Source organism: Scleropages formosus, chromosome 4, assembly GCF_900964775.1.
Source record: "Scleropages formosus chromosome 4, fSclFor1.1, whole genome shotgun sequence".
Lineage (NCBI taxonomy): Eukaryota > Metazoa > Chordata > Actinopteri > Osteoglossiformes > Osteoglossidae > Scleropages > Scleropages formosus.
The window spans coordinates 35,757,280-35,776,775 of record NC_041809.1 but is presented as its reverse complement, the minus strand read 5'-3'; the positions used below and the strand labels follow the sequence as shown (position 1 = coordinate 35,776,775).

Sequence of the window (19,496 nt, the reverse complement as noted above, 5' to 3'; positions counted from 1 at the left end):
CACTGCATAGAGTTCAGTGGAAGTCGCTTTGGAGGAAAGCATCTGACAAATAAATGTAGATTTATAGCAAGCAATAAATACTGTCAGGGAAAATTCTCTTGACTGTACATAATTAAAACCAATGAAGACAACCAGCGATAGAAGAATGCAAATTACTACCTTGTGTTTTTTCCAAAATACCATAAAGACAAATGATTAATCAATTGATCAAGTGTTCGATATGTGTCCAGTATGTGTCTCGATGTGCTCTTTGTGCCGAGTGCGAACGAAGACCCTCAGATCCTGCCAGACCGCAGCGCTCCAAGGACAAATCCCACTTGTGTTACACTTTTGTTGTCTTTTCTGTTTGGTTTTCTTGCATTAAAGATTGAATTAATACATAATCAGCGAGTATCAGGTATGTATGTTTTGTGATCATTAATTCAATGGGACGTAACAGCTATGAAACGCTCATGAGCACAGGTAGATGTGTGTTCACACGGTATTACAGTATTAAGGTGGCTAGAATCATTACTGAAGGGAAACTGCCGCATAAAATTGTGTTATGATGTAATGTGTGTCACTTCGGGGGTTCAAGAATTCATAAACTTTTTGCCATTGGTGTTAATGATAATTCCGTCTTTGAGTTTTCAGAGTTCACGTTACGAAGGGTCTTCAGCAATGCATTGCCATCATACAGTAAGACACCATTTTTGGCAAAACTTGATCAACCGAGTATGACGACAACGATGCGCCTTCTAAATGTCGTCATATTCACATTTTTTTGTTTTTAAAGGGGCTCTAAAGCGCTACAAATGTATTACTACACCTTGGACCTGTAACACATTTCTGACTGGATACATTACCTTCCCCCCCCCCCCCCCCGAAATTAAGGCAACAGACTGCAGAAATGCTGAGTTCATCATACATATTTTTTTAAAATTCCAAGCAGAATTTAAGTCATCTGTCAGTCTGAAGTATTTTTTTCTTCCTGCCCAGCTATTTGTAGAGAATGAACAAAAAGAAAATCATCTTCTGTGACTATAAACAGTTTTTTGCTTCTTCCATATCATCGGGGGGGGGAGGGGAGGGGGAAAAAAAAAAAAAAAAAAAGAAAAGATTTTGTCATTTATTTAGCAGTTACCTTAATATATTCTAGTGCCATACCAACCTCAACAGGTCAAGTTTGTTTAAAAAAAAAAAAAAAAAAGGGGGGGGGGGGGGGAATTCAAACAAATAATTTACATAAATCCTTTCTGGCACTCCTCACTATTTTAATGGCTAGCTTAGATAAGCACTGGCATCGTAACGTGAAATCTTACATCCAAAATACTATTTGCTGCCCCGTGTGTGTGTGTGTGTGTGTGTGTGTATTCTGTCTCTGTAAATGAAAAACGGAGGGGGCATACACAAGGATTCAGAATTTGACCCCTCCAGCCCGCTTTCCGCTGTCTCCCTGTCACTGCCAACACGATGCAAAGAGAGACCTTTGTTAAGGGGGTAGTTGCAGGAATTCAACAGCAGTTCTTCACAAAGTCTTGGCCTGATCCATTGCGGATCACCCTTTCCTCTCCGTTCCGGTCCCACCCGGAGCTCGCAGCCGACCTCGGGCTTCCCGCGGTCTCTGGAGCGCGGGGGGGACTTTGGCTCCGCTCGTCTTTCGGCTCCCGGGCCGGCAGCACCGGTCCCTGCCCTCATAGGGGGCGGAGGGTACTTCCGATTTGCCCTGTTTTCCAGGTGCCCGGCCCATCGCCTCTACCTGTTGCTGACCAGTTCCTCTCTCAGCCAGCTGGGCAGAGGCTGGCCCATCTTGTATAGCAGCTTGGAAAGCTCAATGTTGTGCTCTCTGTAGTACTCCTTGAGGAAGGACCGGGACTGCAGGGAAGCACATGGGAAGCGTCAACGTTACTCTTAATAGAGTGGGGTCAAAAATCAAAAACTCATCGACAAACACACGAGGCTACAAAACGAAGCCTATTTGCTGTACACCACACCGCTCTCACGTTACCCTGCTTACACGCTTTCCAGGATGGGAAGAAAATGGGCACATGAAGGATTCCCCTGCGTTTCTCCTGCAGAGTTCAAGGACCAGGTTACCCTGAGTAGAACACGTGCGGAGCCCCTTCGCTTCGGAATCTGGTTCCACCCACGTCTGCCGTACGAGTTGAAACTCATTGACTACGTGACTAATTAACTTTGACATTGGTGCCAAAAAGCATCAAGGTCACGTCAAAAGAGTTGACTGAAATGTGTGGCTGGTTTTTCACAATGCTTCAGTCACACCAGGGAGATGGAAAGTGGAGATCAGGGGACTCTTGCTCGCTTCTGAAAAGCAAATCATGCTGAGGAGATGAGGTCAGCTTTTCCATGGGAGCCCTTCATGAGCCTGGAGCTCAGCCTCATCACATCAAGATCTGGATTTTATTTACCGAGGTTTGACAGAGGTGAAAATTTGGGATTTTAAGGGCAAAAATGTAATCTTGTGACTAAGACAGAGTTCAGTGAAAATTAAATGTCAGGAAAAGTTCATTACGATTTTCTTCATTCCCCACTGAAATACTCCGTGCACTAGTACAAAACCCAATCCTTAAGGATAACAATAATAATATTGCAGTAACTCAGAAGTAACTCAAATTAAATTTCATAATGAGTCTAAAGCATGGTTTGATAGGTGTTGGTTAGTTCTTGGAAAAATAAACATTAATTCAGGATATATACACTCTATAGGGGATGATACATGATATAAGGAACTCTAAGGCAATTAATTCAAGTAGTTTAGGGGAGTCGATATTTGCATAAAATTAATGAATAAAAAAGCACTTACAGAAAACACACTTCTAGAAACGACAAATACTTGATAAGTTATATGAAGTATCAAATACATATCAGTGCCTATGTTAGTCTATGTACGTGCCATTATAAATTATAAAAAGGTACACGTAACATGATTGAATGATAAATTGGCGTTACTAATCGAGCCGATACACAGCGCTGTTTGGAAGTATGTGAACCCCACAGGGAAGCTCATTATTCTTGTAGAAAATATTAAACTTATTTTATCAAACTCTTAAATCTTAATTAAAATTACCAAGCAATTAAGGAGCTGCTGGTAGCACAGTGGTTAGAAGTGCTGCCTTTGGACCCAAGGATTGTAGGTCCAAATCCCACCTCCATCTGTTGTACCCTTCAGTAAGGCACTTACCCCAACTTACTCTAGTAAGGTTACCCAGCTGTATAAATGGGTAACTTACTGTAGGTAGCATGAGATTGTAAGTGTGCAGAAAAGTGTTAAATTAATAAATGAGTATGATTTACACCCCTGACTCTACTTACCTACTTGATTTAATCAAAACAACTTGGGCTTCACTTTTTACACCTGCACTACCTGTGTGTTTCTACTACACACAAGAGTTCCTCTAAAGTAACATATGGATTTGGTCATTACACACCTATTGTGTCACATGAGAAAGACTGATTCCCGTTAAATAACCATTTCGTGGTAAAATTAGGGGACACAAGGGCTTCACATACTTTGAAGCAGCTCTGTATGAGCCAAGCCTGAGGTTTTCTGCAGTATCGCTGGGGAATAAAGATCTGCGGAAATTCTAACCCTGGTTGTTCAGCTGCAAACTGTAAAAGTGTAATGAGGAGTATTTCAAAAATAGAATGGGTTTCATAGCCATGGTTTCCTCCAAAAAATTTATCTAAACCAGGTTTATAAGCATCTACACCTGTGTGTGTGTGTGTGTGTGTGTGTGTGTGTGTGTGTGTGTGTGTGTGAGAGAGAGAGAGAGAAAGCTGGGGGAAAGAAAAGAGAGAGAAAAAGAGGGATCCCTTGTGGGGATATTTAGAGGAAAAAGGATAATAACCTGAAAAACTGACCTTGTGAAATTTCCCCAGAAGATAAAACACTGTTTTAAGTTACTGATTTTTTAATGGAAGTTGGGTCTCTTGGAAGTCAGCTGTTATATGTTCGTTCTGTTCTGCTGGGCTTTATTAAGAAAAATGTTAAGTATGAGTAGGAATAAAGACCCACAGTGGTCAGCAATAAAAGGCGTGTGTGTGTGTGTGTGTGTGTGTGTGTGTGTGTGTGTGTGTGTAAGAGAGCGAGAGAGAGCAATTAGAAATTAATATCTTAGATAAATAAAATAAAAAAAAAATTTAAAAAAAAGATCTTACATCTGAGTCCATGTCTGGGTACTTCCTGCCTTTACTTTTTCCCAGGCACTTTGTCTTCCCTCCGTCCAGCAGCTGACACCAGAAGCCCTTCTTGGGATCAAAACTGGAAAGCAGCAACAAAACGGAAGAGAATTTTTCACAGATCAAATGTCGGGAGGCTCTTCCATTAACGCAGAGAAAACCCACCTTGCGCACGGAGCACAGCTTTGCAATTCACGAAGTGCAGCGGAGACTCTGACGCGGTGGTGACGTGGAGTATTAAGGAGAAGCGAGCGGCGCTCTAGATACTCACGCCAGGATCTTGTGGTAATTTACTATGTTTGCGAGCCCAAGGAACTTCTGCACTTTATCCATCACGGATGCAGGCTCGCTTCTGAGTAGCTGGCCGTCCAAAACCAGGACCTGCAAGGTGATTATCGACCCGTTACGGATCGAAGCAAAAGGTTCGGCGAGCCTTGGCTACGCTCTAATACGTACAGACGCACAGCTAGAACCGCAAGGAAACATCCGGAAAGACATTCCACCTGACTGGAGTGGTAGCGGCTGAGCCAGCGCTCCAGGTGCGTGGCGTAAAGGCCCGGAACGAGACAGCGGTTCTGGAGGACGCGCACTTTGGCAGGGGCGCGTCTGTCCGCCGTGATGATGTCATGGAAGGTGTACTTCAAGGCCACCGCGTCGCCGTGGGCTCTCTGGTGCTGGAGAGTCAGCAGACAGAGTTTGACAAGATGACAAGACATTCGCACACAAGCGTGTCCCCAGTGGAGAGACGGCGCTGAAGTCCACCCTGGGAGCTGCGTGACTCACACATTCGCTCCGCTCGTGCGACAGCAAGATAGGGACAGCCGGTAGCGTGGTGGTTAGAGCTGCTGCTGCTGAAGCAAAAGGTTGCAGGTTTGAATCCCACCTCCAGCTGCAGGACCCTTGAGCAAGGTACTTACCCCAAATTGCTCCAGTTAAATTAACCAGCTGTATAAAGTGGTAAATTTATTTATCAGACACTCTTCTTCAAAGTGACTTCCAAGGGATACTATGTAGTGTTATCAACCAACACACCTTATTCACCGCAGTGACTTACACTGCTAGATACACTACTTACACCGGGTCACTCATCCATACATCAGTGCAACACACACACTCTCTCTCTGTCAGTCACACACTATGGGTGAACCTGCACAGCATATCTTTGGAGTGTGGGTGGAAACCAGAGCACCCGGAGGGATCCCACACAGACCCGGGGAGAACATGCAAACTCCACACAGACCGAGCAGGGATCGAACCCACGTCCTCTCGCACCACCCAGGCGCTGTGAGACAGCAGTGAATTACCTGGTACCAGGAGTAGGCCCGGTCTGCAGGGCTGATGAGGATGGTGATGATTTTGGCTTTGGGCAGGAGGGCTGCAGCCCGATACGCAGCCACCTCTGAATCAAAGTAGTTTGCACTCTTTTCAAAGTAGAAGTCTGAGCTGGTGTTCGAGGGCAGGGGAAAGAACTCCATGTACCTGCACAAAGTGGCAGTGCACATATTTAAAATAAATATACTTAAAAAACACAGCACAAATCTACCAAAGGATTCAGGTACAAGTGAAGAAACAATTTCATCTCCACTGAACGACACATGTACATGTAATAATTTATCATACACTTTTCTCCAAAGCGACGAACATCTCATAGAAAATACTATGTGTTCGTTACATGAGCAGGAAGAGACACTTGGATGCAGACGTGTGATTCTTAAGTGCAGTTCGTTTGCTTCTTTCCACCATATGAACCAACGTTCATCACACGAGTAGCTGCATAAAACTTTATTACAATATCCACGATTCCTGATCACCTTCCTAGTAATATTTTTTTGAGATATATAAACATTTACATTACATTACAGGAGTAGCTGTGTAAAGGTTTATCCGGGCATCATCTTAAAGTTACGGTGCATGAACATTTACACCTTACATGAACTTAAGAGGTCATGGGCGATCAACGCTCAACACTGTACTGATATACTGTACGCTTGGACTGTTTGCATTACCGCCGTGATCTGATTTTAAAGCCAACGAAATGCTGATGGCACAAAGTAAAGCAACAAAAAATGCAGCGTGAAGCTAGAAATCACTGTGTTCACTAGAGTAACAAATAAAAAAATGGATTCATGATCATAGAGCCTCTCGTCTACTCCTTCTGCAAGACTTTTGTCGGGAAACTACTTTAAAATAAAATAAAATAAAATAAAAAAAAAAAAACAAGGGTAACACTGTGTCCGTAAAGTAGTCTGCTCATCCGCTTAGAGAAATTACATTTGAAAAGCTTCGGAACAAGTGCCAAAAACAAACAGAAACGGCCCCATTACTGCGAGATGCTGATGATGGATGAACAGCTCGCCACTCGTGACACGGGCACGGCGTAATGACTGATAATCACGGGCCACTCAAATTTAATTCCGCTCCGCAAAAGCTTAAATGGAATTCCTAATGGCAACAAGCCCACGGTGCTGAGTAAACCACATCGGAGAAAAGACTCTGACCTTTTTTACTTTGCTTTTCAGTAACTCGGAAATGATTAATACACTGAGGGAGGGAGGGGAAAAAGAGCCTCCGAAGTGGAATGACTCAAACCCTGCCGCGTGCAGCAGCCAGGACCCTCAGGTGTCACAATTAGAAAACGAAAATGTTGCCCCTTTGCCACGAAGCGCAGGAGTTATTGTAACATTTCTGAGGACGGGATGAAAATTTTAATAAAAACTGTGCTGTATGGCACTTCGTAGGCTATTATCACCCAACAGTTAGAGCCTGAGAGACGCTACAAAGCATGTTTTTGTCAATTAAAGGCGGCAGCTATTTGAAATATGGAATATTAAATGGAGCGTTTCAGTTAAACGTTATGTCTCCTGAAAATAAATGCGTTTTATGTTGTTCTTGTGTAAATTGTTTAAATACCACCTAAAAAGAAACAAAATTAGAGAACGGAACTGAGCCGCACTAGCGGAAATTGCCTGGAGCCGTCCGCTTTTTTATTTTACAGCTTCTAATTAATTGCATAGCAAAGGGCAGATGAGGAGGGTCTTAGAGAATACAAATTTTGCGATATCACATTTCTCCGTCCTTCGGAAACAGGATCTCATTACTTCAACGCAATTTTCCAAAAAGATTAACAATGCATTTTAAAACTGGTACAACCTGGTCCTAGAGGGTTTTTTTTTTTTTTTTTTTTTTTTTTAATTTATAGACTTTATCATGCAGAAAATGCCGGATGTCCTCCTACACCGGTTAAAACAGTGTGACTTACTACCCAAATAATTACACGCAAAATAAAAGCTCAAGTCCATCAAGAAACAGAGCTGCCAGTACTGATGAGAAGAGCGTACCAGTCAATTCCTTTGTGGTAGTTGTGGCCATTGAAGAATTGGATCTCCTCAAAGGTTTCTCGACTGGGGTAGTTGCTGGTCATGTCAGGATGCATCCCCAGAAAGAGATAGAGAGCAGTTGTACCTGTGGACAAAAGAGGGACACGGAGACAGTTACTGTGTCAAACTGCGCAGGTAAAAAAAGTTATTGTACATTGAGTTCTGGCTCTTGCCCCACACACACAAACACACACACCGTACTGCAGCGATGGAAAAAACCTACTATATTTGAATAAATTAGTACAATGATGACGCATATATACACACACACAGATGGTCCCCAAGTTACGACGGTTCGACTTTCGATTTTTCGACTTTACGATGGTGCGATAGCGATACGCCTTCAGTAGAAACTGTACTTTGAATTTTGACTTTTTTTCCCGGACAAGCGATATGGGCAGCGGCAGCGATTTGCATCTCCCAGTCTGTCACGCAGAGGTGTGTATTAGATGTGTTAAATTCATTTTTGACTTCCGATATTTTCGACTTACGACGGGTTTCACGGAAAGCAACCCCTTCGTGAGTCGGGGACCATCTGTATGTATGACACGTTCACTCATTGCCCAACTGAACCCAATCCACTGGTCACTGACAAAAGCTTATTGACACATTGACAACACAAAATGAGAAGCTTGGTGCAACAATGTAAAGATATAAAAGGGATCGGCAGGAAACCCTGTGCTGCACACAAGGGATGACCTCAAACCAGCCAGTGTGCCTGACCTGTCTTCTGAGGTCCAATGATCAGCAGCTTTGGGAATCGATCACACGTCTTCTCTTTGGACCAGATGTCTTTGTGTCTTTTGTCCTCGCAGGGATCCTGTAGGAAAGAGCTGCCAGGGTTAGAGATGGAAGCCATCAGTTTTCTATGGCAACAACAAGAACGGGGAACCCTGAAGAGCTTTTATAGTCACAGCTGCGCACCCTTTCTACTCTGGAAATGAGACTAGGTTTGAATCTCTCTATGGAAAGGAGTCAGGAGCTGTAACAGTACATTACTACTATGAAGAGCATTTCACATGTTCAGGTGTTTGCCGAGCTTGACATCCAGACTGCAAAGGTTTCATCACCAGTCGAGGTGACATCATCATGACATCATATGACATCATGACGATGTCACCTCGACTGGTGATGAAACGTTTGCAGTCCGAAGGCCAAGTGAACGGCGAACACCTGAACATCTGAATAGACAACCCGAGCTACGAACACCAACAACCTTCTCTACCATTTCTAAATGAAGATCATTTACACTGTTTTACCAGTGAACAGGCGTTTAAGGTGCCATGTGCCAGTTTTTTCAGTTTGACTTTGTTTTGAGAACACCTGTGTACATGGAAGCTGACGGGGTTTATATAGTTTGCTCCTTGAACAAATTCCACTGTAGCTCATTCATCCCCCGAGAGAAGAATTACATAACTGAAGGGACAATACAGCGTATTTCTCTACAAGTTTCTAACAGGGATGCACTCAGGTCAAACCACATCAAGAAAGTATCAGTCACAAAAACAACTCCCACTGTTCCCTGAAAAACTGCATCAGGGCTTAGATGAAATTACTATGCAGTTCCCTAAGTGCTGCTAATTATCTCACGTTACATAACGAAAAAAAGCAAAACACGATGCATGTTCTGTACCAGCAGATGGGAAGAAGTTTAAGGCTGTGGTTGCCAAGGTATGCATATGTTTATTCTGATATCTGCATCCTTAGTTACTCATTTTTACCACTTATTAGGAAAATATAACAGATCAAAGGCATGATCAAAGGCATAATGTCACTTTTATCAGCTTAAGGACATTATTAACATAATCATACCATAAACACTTAAAGTATGATCACATTTTGCAAGTGATTCCTTTATGGATATCATTCTCAATCTGAGGTTGCACACATTTATGTGTGCAACAATGAAACACTGTCCCGGTACTGGGTGGCACAGCGAATAGCGCTACCTCTGGGTGCCCTGGTTTCCTCCCACAGTCCAAAGACATGCTGTTCAGGTTCACCCCCAGTGTGTGAGTGACAGAGAGAGAGTGTGTGTGTGTGTTCCACTGATGTATGGATGAGTGACCCAGTCTAAGTAGTGTATCTAGCAGTGTAAGTTACCGTGGTGAATAAGGTGTGTGGGCTCATAACACTACATGGAGTTCATCGGAAGTCGCTTTGGAGAAAAATGTCAAATAGATGTAATGTAATGCCCCCCTTTGGGGCCACTCACCTGCCAAACAGGGTCCCGTTCCTGTGGGAATATCTGGAAGTAACGCTGGGCCAGCTGCAGTGGAGGCAGAGTCTGCAGCTTTAGATTGGTCCAAGTCCGCAAGAACTTGACCAGGTTCTTGAAGGTATAGAGACCCAAGCGGTCGTTGCCATAATTGGACAGGTGGGTCATGAAGATGCTGATCTGCAAGGCACACAAAATGAGCCTGAGTGTCGGTAAACAAACAGGGAGATATAAGTACATGCAACAGACAAAATAAAAGTCCTTTGGAATCAGGTAAACATTTACTGCACCCTGATATTACCCTCACTCACTGAGTCCACTCCATAAATGATGATGTTTTAAACTTAACGTGGTTTTCTATTCAAAATAAGTCCGTTTCTTTTAATGCCGAGTATGCCTTCCAAGAACGACTCATAAGTGTGATTTCAGATCTGGTGCATATGCTCACGGGGTTTAGCAGGATAGTGAGGAAGAGCTCGCCACCACTGATCAACTTGTCCAGCTCCCTGGGGCCTCCCGGGTACTCCTTATGGAATATGGTGTGAGTGAACAGACCGCAAGTCTGTCTGGGCAGCACCTGCAAGAGACGACATCGGCACTGGAAAACCTCGAGAGCGGGAGAGGGGCAAAGGGACTCGCGAGTAGCAGCGAACGCAGAGCCGCTGCATCTCGCATGATGATATGAGACATACATTAAGGCTTCGCTTCACTGCTCTCAGAGGAACCTCAATGTTTAGTCACTGCACCAGCACTGATGAAGAGGCTCCTAGACGAATCCCTTGGAGACCCAACACGGGTCCAAATAGGCAAGTAAAAGCCCCGCTTACTTACACTGATACCATTGTGGATGAAACCTCGTCGAAAGCGCGCAGGCTTCAGGTGAGGGTACTCCTCCGTGCTGGTCACCTTGATGCCCCACACCTTCTTCCAGGCCTCATATAGCTGCACGTGGACAGGATAGACGCCCGAGTGGTGGGGTGCCACCGCGTAGCCCATGTTAGTGGGGATCCCATGCTCCTGAACTCAGAGAAGAGGAAGAATTCAGTGCATTTCATTCACACTCATCTGACGCTTTTCTACAAAGTGACTTACAATGTTAAGCTGCTTAATTTTTTTTTACTGGAGCAATTTAGGGTAAGTACATGGCTCTAGGGTAGAGCATCTGGAGATGGGGATTGAACCTGCGACTCTGGATCTGAAGGCAGTAACGCTAACCGCTACACTACCAGCTGCCCCCGTTTCACTAGAAAAACATAAGCTCTGGCTAATCAACAAAAATAATAATGGTAATATTACCAGCAGGTACACGAGGTCACATTACCCACAGGAACAGATGTACACATTAAGAAAAACTGGAATGCAGCGTTTGCTTTCGACAAAAAAAAAAAAAAAACACCCTCGGTGTGCACGGTGTCGAAAAACCACAGCGGTGCCCCCCTGTGGAAGCACGCGCTCACCGTGGCGAACTTCTTGTTGAGCAGCATCTGCTCGGCCAACACGCTCTGGTTGTGGAAGAGGTGGGGCTGCATGTGGTTCCACATGTGGGGGAACCACCAGAACTCGGAAGCGCAGGACAGGAGCAGGTCGTCACCCAAGTCCTCCTCGTCTGTGCCTGGGCGCGGTGACGGGGATGGGGATGGGGATGGGGGCGGGGGAAACAGCAAGGTCAAAATCTGACAGACGCAAGAATGCATATGTATAAATACATAATAATAATATATGACGGAGTGGCTCTTGGGTGCGTATCCTAGGTTTGTGACTGCCGAGCAGCTTTCCCCTCATTTAAACTATGCAAAATGGTTTGATTTTAACCGCAGGGACTTCAGATGAGTGTGAAATCAGGAATATAAAAGTGCTCGGGACACATGGCTGCCGAACGCATTTCCAATTCATGAACACATTGAAAATAACACTATCCCAAGCTTCATGCCACCGAATCAAGATGTAAACAGATCAGAAACACCGAGCATAATAATCCGTACTGCAGACACTCCTCTGTTAGGTAGAGCGGTGATTTGCATTCCCTGTAACAGGAACGGGGGGGTGCGCTTCTAACCGAGGGGCACCTCAACCGTTACCCGCCTCACTCACCCGCATGGAAAAATTTCCCCGAGTATCCCAGGTTGAAGGTGAAGTTGGGCACGGAAGTGCGGAGGTCGTTCTGGGTCTCCAGCAGGGCCTTTGCGGGAGGAAAGGAAACGTCAGTGACGTCGCGGTGGCCGCCGCCTACGGACGTCCAGAAGGTTCTGCCGACGAACCGTGGAAAGCAGGGCTGCGGAGTCGGAGTCGTGGAGTCGGAAGCAATTATTGGGTTACTGGAGTAAAAGTACCGACTCCGACTAAAGGTACCGCATATGCCGGCGTATAAGGCGACCCCCAAAAATCAGAGGTGTGATATAGGTTTAGGCCCGTATTCCCCGGACAGCCGACACGCGAAATAACGTGCCACTTTTGAGCAGCGCCGTGGAGTCGGAAGCAATTATTGGCTTACTGGAGTCGGAGTCGAAGGTTTTATGCACCAACTCTACAGCCCTGGCGGAAAGCAAACCTTTCGCGCCCCCGTACGGGGATAGCTGGTAGCGTAGCGGTTGGAGCCGTTGCCTTCGGACCCGAAGGGCACAGGTTCGATCCCCGCCTCCAGCTGTAGTACCCCTGAGCAAGGTACTTACCCTAAAAGTGCTCCAATAACATTACCCAGCCGTATGAATGGATAAATAATTGTAGGTAGACTAACACTGTAAGCTGCTTTGGAGAAAAGCATCAGCTAAATGAATAAATATAAGTCTCCATTCTGCCCTCTTGCAGAACATTGCCGGTTCATCGCAGCTACACGGTTTTTTTAATACTGAATTTGGTCCGGTTTTATTTTTATCCCCCGTAAGCTCGACAGGTTGGCTTCTCTTCTCAAACCGCGATCCAAATTTAACGGCAGCCGACTGCTGCACGGCGTCCCCCCCCCCCCCCCCCTTCCCATCCTCCTGGAATATTTGCATCAGGTTGCTCAAAAATCAAACGAGGTGCCAGAAAAAGGGGAGGCGGGGGGGGGAGTTTTGCGAGACTGAAATATTCATGCTCTCGGCTGACACAGAAATTCCTTTGAGTAGCGTGCAGCTCGCACAAAGTTAAAACACTTTGGCGAGTTTGAGACCCTGCTGATTTGAAGGCGTCAGAAGCAATCGGAGCTGAAAAAGCTGAAGGGCTGCACCGCCAACCGCTGGGGACAGCCGCCGATCAATAGGCGGCCCTACAGGAGAGGCCTTCCTTCCACCGCCCTTTCTTCAGCGGCGGATGAAAAGAGCCCCGGTCCGTGTCGCAGCTCCATTCCGCAAAGCCGGCCTGGTGCCAGGGCGCCCGCGTAAAGCGAGGTGTTGGGATAAGAGAGGCGCTGGAAAATTATTCTCGTCTGCCTGGCAGAGGGATGCGCAGACAGGAATTACCACGGTAAAACTAACACGAAGCGAAGCGTTGAAGGACGCGACTCGGAACCCAACCGCGACTGGACTGGGTTCCGGGCTGCATTCCGCCTCGGTGCACAAGCTTTTTCGCCCAACATTGACAATATTCTGCTGTGAAAATAGGCCAAAGTCGGAGTTGATTTTTTTTTTTAAATTTGCATTTATATTTGCTGATTTAGCAGATGCTTTTCTCCAAAGCGACGTACAATGATTATTAAGTAATATTTTGGTGGACACCTTTGACCAGGATCACGACACTCATCTCCCTGCAACGGTTCACCCATTTATACAGCTACTGTATGTAAAAATACTCACCTTCTCACACATACACACACCAGGGGCAATTCACCTTGAAAGTGTGTTTGTGCTGTGGGAGGAAACCAGAGCACCTGCAGGAAACCCATGAGAACACGGGGAGAACATGCAAACGCCACAAAAGGAGAGTCAGATTTCAACACACATCCAACCCCACGGCCCGGAGCTAAGAGGTGCCAGCAGTACCCGCAAACGAACAAAAGATTTACTTGCACCCATTCGTCCGACGCTTTTCTCCAGAGCGACGTCCAGTATTGTTACTGACGATTATTTATCCATTTACACAGCTGGGTAACTTTACTGGAGCAATTTTATAGGGCAAGTGCTGAGCTCAAGGGCACTACAGCTGGATGTGGGACTCAAACTTGTGACCTTTGGGTCCGAAGGAAGCATCTTTAAACGCTACATCAGCAGCCCACCTTGAAAAACCCCTCGCTGCCGATACCGAACGGCGCCACTCTGAGCACGCAGCGCTCCGGTCGCATTTAAGAGAATCACCTTGACATCTGACACCTTCATACGGGTGCCCTCCTTGCCCACGAATATGTCATCGATGTCGACCAGCATGTAGCGGTCGAGGGACAGCGACAGGCTTTTTCCTGTGAGGAAAGACACGGCGTCCACAAAGACCAGCTTGTGGAGCCAGAAGCTGAGGTTGTGGCCAAAGAGGACTCGCTGGATGCCGTCATGGAGGCCGAGGTCCTGTACCACGGTGGCGTGCGAGGCTGCTCCCCCGCCGACCGCGGCCACGCTCTCCGCCGATCTCGTCTTGGCCAGCAGCACCGGCTCGTAGGTGGAGTGGTTGGACTGGAAGACGGTCCAGTCGTCCCCGGGCAACGGGCCTCGCTCCGCCCCCCGGGCTCGGGTGATGTCGAGCAGCGGCGATTTGGGGTTCACGGCGCAGTCCTTCAAGCCCAAGTTCGAGTGCAGGAAGAGGGGAAAGCCTTTCAGCTGGGCACTCAGCAGGCTGTTCTCATTGGCCTGCGGCGAGGAAGAGACGACCGGACAATGAGCGGCCGCGCAAAACCCCGGCGGCAAAGTTGCGCATCTACAATCGAAACTTGCCGATTCCATTTTCACCAATCCGGGAAGAAATATTTCAGAGTTCAAGACCGTCTGACCGAAGAGCTAAAACGAGGAACCGGAGGCGGTCCCCGGATAACGAACGAGTTCCGTTCCTAAGTCTGTCTTTAAGTCGCATTTGTTCGTAAATCGGAACAGCTGGGCACGGTGGGTATCTAATGTCAGTTGGTCAAATGTTTGTCTTAGTATATACTATAGTACATAGTGTAACTTTCTATACGTAAACAACGCTGAAGAAACGCTTCCCGGATACACTCAAACATCTTTAGTATAACGATACAGTAATACTTATAATAAACGTAACTACAGCATTTATAATAGGGGGGTGCGGTGGCGCGGCAGGTTTGGCCTGCGTCCGCTCTCTGGTGGGTCTTGGGTTCGAGTCCCGCTTGGGGTGCCTCGCGACGGACTGGGGTCCCATCCCGGGTGTGTCCCCTCCCCCTCCGGCCTTGCTCCACGTGCTATCGGGTTAGGCTCCGCTTCGCCGCGACCCCGCTTGGGACGAGCAGCTTCAGTTAATGTGTGTGTGTGTGTGTATGTGTGTCTGTATTTATAATAAAGGAGGAGGGGAGAGAGAGAGAGAGAGAGAATGTGTGTGTGAGAATAAAAACATTAAAAGACACTTTAATGTTTGCTTTTCCAATGTTCTTTGGCATTTCACCGTTTTCTGATCGCTTTATTATTTCCACTTTACTTTTAACTGCGATCGTTTTCCTTTCTTCGATGACTCACCATCACATTTACGCTTCGGTGCCATGGTTTGGAGGGTAAAAACAAAGGAATTAAAGCCAAATACAGTAACGCACGAGACGCTGTTAACAGCGTCGTCGTCTGACTGAAAAGAAGGAAGTCTGCCTCCCGCCTCGTGATCACGGGCCGACGAAGCGCCGTAGATGTTTCGATGCACGTTGCAAAGTAGCGCCGTTTGTTATTATGAACCACTGCATGTAACTCGAATTTTTAATATAGCAGTCTTCACGGAAGGTGGTTCGTAACTACGGGTCGTACGTAAGTCGAACGTTTGTAACCCGGGGACTGCCTGTAGTTGTTATCCTGAACTCTCGAATGCGCTAATGTGAGAATAATCACAATAACCGTTGACCGCTGCCCTTCAGCATGCGGATTTGGCTACTTCATACGCAGTTAACACGATGTTTGTGAAGCGATGATACGTCGAGGTGTCCACGGTCCCTAATTGAAAGCGCTCTTCCCGCGATCGTCCGCGGCACGTATCGGCGCGGCCGGATCAATAAGCGTTAAACTAGACACGGCACCAGGCGCTAGAGCCCCGGTATCCCTCCGACTCCGTCTTTGCTCAGACTCTTTCGGGAGCTGCGGATCGAAACGCCGAGCAAAGAAACAAGGAAGAAAAAAGAGGGCAAAGCACAGAAAATTGAGGTCACCTTGTGTTTTTATCACAGCACAGCTTGAGACTCCGCGCATGAGGGCGGCTTCCCTATCGAATAAAAATAACCATGGCTACACTTCCAATTCACGCTACCTTCATTCCCAGTGAACTGGTAGCAAAGCTTCGACTATATCGCTTGGATGATTACAGACTGGAAACTTGGATGTTCGTTTCCACAGGAACATATGTAACTTCGCAAGAAGATTCTGGAAATTGAATTTGTTTCGATGCCGTTTTCTCTACCCCCCCCGGGGAGTATTTCAAACAGCTACCACATATATTTACGTTTGTGAAGCAGACGCTTTTCTCAAGAGCGACTTCCAATGAACTCTACGTAGTGTTACCAGCCCACATACCTTATTCACCATGGTGACTTACACTGCTAGATACACCACTTACAATGCGTCACCCATCCATACATCAGTGGAACGCACACACACACACTAGGGTTGAACCTGAACAGTGTCTCCTTGGAGTGTGGGAGGAAACCAGAGCACCCAGAGGAAACGCACGCAGACACGGGGAGAACATGCGAACTCCACGCACACCGAGCGGGGGTCAAACCCACGTCCTCTCGCATCGCCCAGGTGCTGTGAGACAGCAGTGCTCCTCGCTGTGCCACCGTACTTGCTGGCACCTACAAACAGTTCAGGCTTGGCAGGGACTCTCAAGTGGACGACTGACATCTATCTTCCCTCGTCAACATGGGGGATCGCTATAAAGAGGCTTGAAAGATACTGACATGTTATTAGCCCCAAGCCTGATGATAAAGAGGTCCAGACGATGGTGTTTTTCATATGGCCGCAGCAGTTGTGCAGGAAATTAAATGCACGTTGAGGGATTGCGCGGAGAAGCACTAAATAACAGGAAGACAAGTGGGGCTTCGGCGAATTTAACCAGGCTGCATGTAAATGAAGCGAAAGCGCTCACTTTCAAGCGCATAAAACTCTGCGAGCATTTTGTTTCCGTACTCTACCGATTTCGGCACCGACGCGGTCGTTGCGCGGCAATTTTGACGCCGATGCACGTTCGGGCACGACCGCAGGACGGGTAATTATTCGACCCACGCAATCAAATAAAAAGAGGCACGGCACAACGCAGCAGGGATGCGAACAGCCTTCGTGTTTTCAGCCGGGTGCCTCCGGGTCCACAATAAGCTGGTTTACAAAAAAAAAAGAAAAAAACGCCAAGACCGGCCCCAAAGTCAATGGGGCATGAGAGCAATTAAGGGAGAGATAGCAGCCAGATTCTTGCCATGTTAATAAAGAGATGAGGAGAGCGGCCACAAGGCGCGGAGCGGAAGCGGCCCAAACGCACAAGGTGCGGCGTAAGGGTTCCCGTCCAAACGGCCCTTACGAAAGGAGTCGCTCCCAACGGAACCCGACAAAATAAAATGGGATTATTTCATCACGAGCTTCGAGCCGGAGGAATTCCCTCCAGGTTCCGTCGGTTGTGGGCCGCGCTGGCGGTAACCGGCGCTTTCCTTTTCTTTCTTTCTTTCGCTCTCTCTCCGCGCTCCGAGCGTGATTAAAAACACAAAACATTTTTTTTTTTTTTTTCGCCGAGTAAAGGGAGGCCTGGAAAAGCGGGGCCTGCTCAACAGATTAGAGGGCTCTTCTCTTTGTTCTCATCCCAGGCTGGGAGACGGCAGAGCTGGTGAAAAGACGGCCCTGGGAACGCGCGAGACCCCGTGGGCTACTTTCTGCAAAAGGACAAATTCCACTGGTGTCAGGGACCCGAGCGTTAACCGCCTTCAGCTCGCCGTGCTCTCACCGAACCTCGCTTACAACGTCTGCTGCTAATTGCCGTTAACCCAGCGGGACGCAGTTGACCACTGGTGTCCAAAATAGCACTACCCAGATTTTTCTGCAAATTTCAGAAAAGTGGAATAAGCAAATTCCCCAGAAAGCTGCGATTCTCTGAGAATAATGATGTTTGAATCATAATTCTAGCCCAAAGAAAAAGGGGGGAGGGGGGAGATCATGGTCTTCTGTAGACCTTGATTTTATATGAAGAAACTTATTGTGTCTCCTAACGCTGCCTAGAAAGTTCATCCACTGTCCCTGCAGAGGAAAAATACAGACTTCCTGCAGAAAGTAATTTGTCCTCAAGTATGACAGACTCTTAAAGCAGTTTGTGTAAAGAAAATCAACCTGCTTCACATTTATTTATTTATCAGACACTTTTCTCCAAATCGACTTCCAATGAACTCTATGTAGTGTCATCAGCCCACACACCTTATTGACCGTGGTGACTTACACTGCTAGATACACTACTTACACGGGGTCAATCATCCATACATCAGTGGAACACACATACCATGGGTGAACCTGAACAGCAGGTCTTAGGAGTGTGGGAGGAAACCAGAGCACCCAGAGGAAACCCACACAGGAAAAACATGGAAACTGCATACAGACTGAGCGGGGACCGAACCCACGTCCTCTCGCACCAACCAGGCCGCCGTGCCGCCTGCATGTTGTGCTTAAATGCTTTAAGCACTAACTGCACTTATGTTTTAGCTACTATAGTACCACGAGAATAAAACGGTCAGCAATCATTCAAAGCTCAATGTATCATAGTCACATTCTCAATCTATTCCATCAATCCATCATCAATAACTGTTTTTGTAATGTTGGATTGCAGTGGTTCAGATACACCCCCCCCCACCCCACACACACACACACACACACACACACACACACACACACACACACACGTGCACACACATTATACACAGTACATGCAATTTGGAGCCACCAATTAATCTGAAAAACATCTCTATGGTCTGTGGGAGGAAACCACTGTACCTACAGAGGAAACCCATGCAAACTCCACACACACTGGGTTGCTTTCAAACGCACAGCCCTGGAGCTGTGATGGACCAGTGCTGCCCACTGCACCAGCATGCTATTCTCAGCCTTTTCCCAATAAATGAACTGTGTCCAGTAAAAGAACCCTTTTCATGCCTTTATACAATTGTGGTGTCACACTTGCAAACTTAATCTTTGGAGACTTGATTTCCCAGAGCATTTCTTAGAGATGTGTAAATGGTTTCTTTGAATGTTTCTGAATGCACAATAGTGGATTTGAAGTTTTTTTTTTTTTTTTTTTGGCTCAAATCAACCTTGTACTTTTGCCCAAACGTGAAGCAGCAGTCCCTACTTTTAGCCCTGCAAATACCTAAAAAAAAAAGCAAAAGGAATATTTCATTGGGTCCAGTTTAAAAGGGGTCATTCAGGGGAAAGCAGAGGTTCGCAAACACAAAATACTGTTTTATTAGATCCTATTACGTTAATTCAATACGATTCCGTACTAATCGGGGGGGGGGTGCGGTGGCGCAGCAAGCTTTTCCGGGTCCCGCTCTTCGGTGGGTCTGGGGTTCGAGTCCCGCTTGGGGTGCCTTGCGAAGGACCGGCATCCCGCCCTGGGTCTCCCCTCCCGCTCCGGCCTCGCGCCCCGCG

General features: G+C 46.7%; 1 protein-coding gene across 5 annotated transcripts in view; it reads right to left on the bottom strand.

Moving 5' to 3' along the window:
• Positions 1 to 1,059: 1,059 nt before the first annotated feature.
• Positions 1,060 to 19,496, bottom strand: part of LOC108934410 (bifunctional heparan sulfate N-deacetylase/N-sulfotransferase 1-like) — a 54,270-nt gene continuing 35,833 nt past the window's right edge. For 3 of the 5 annotated variants that reach the window (XM_029251504.1, XM_018752189.2, XM_018752188.2), the window contains exons 3-15: positions 14,043 to 14,525; positions 11,866 to 11,953; positions 11,232 to 11,386; positions 10,606 to 10,791; positions 10,223 to 10,351; positions 9,772 to 9,954; positions 8,280 to 8,376; positions 7,518 to 7,641; positions 5,484 to 5,658; positions 4,683 to 4,853; positions 4,451 to 4,560; positions 4,159 to 4,261; positions 1,060 to 1,854 (exon numbers count right to left, since the gene is read on the bottom strand). In XM_029251504.1, the coding sequence (XP_029107337.1) occupies positions 1,735 to 1,854; positions 4,159 to 4,261; positions 4,451 to 4,560; positions 4,683 to 4,853; positions 5,484 to 5,658; positions 7,518 to 7,641; positions 8,280 to 8,376; positions 9,772 to 9,954; positions 10,223 to 10,351; positions 10,606 to 10,791; positions 11,232 to 11,386; positions 11,866 to 11,953; positions 14,043 to 14,525 (2,124 nt within the window). In that variant the 3' untranslated portion in view covers positions 1,060 to 1,734. The remainder of the gene's footprint in view (positions 1,855 to 4,158; positions 4,262 to 4,450; positions 4,561 to 4,682; positions 4,854 to 5,483; positions 5,659 to 7,517; positions 7,642 to 8,279; positions 8,377 to 9,771; positions 9,955 to 10,222; positions 10,352 to 10,605; positions 10,792 to 11,231; positions 11,387 to 11,865; positions 11,954 to 14,042; positions 14,526 to 19,496) is intronic. The other 2 variants (XM_029251505.1, XM_018752190.2) reach the window with 2 other exon arrangements.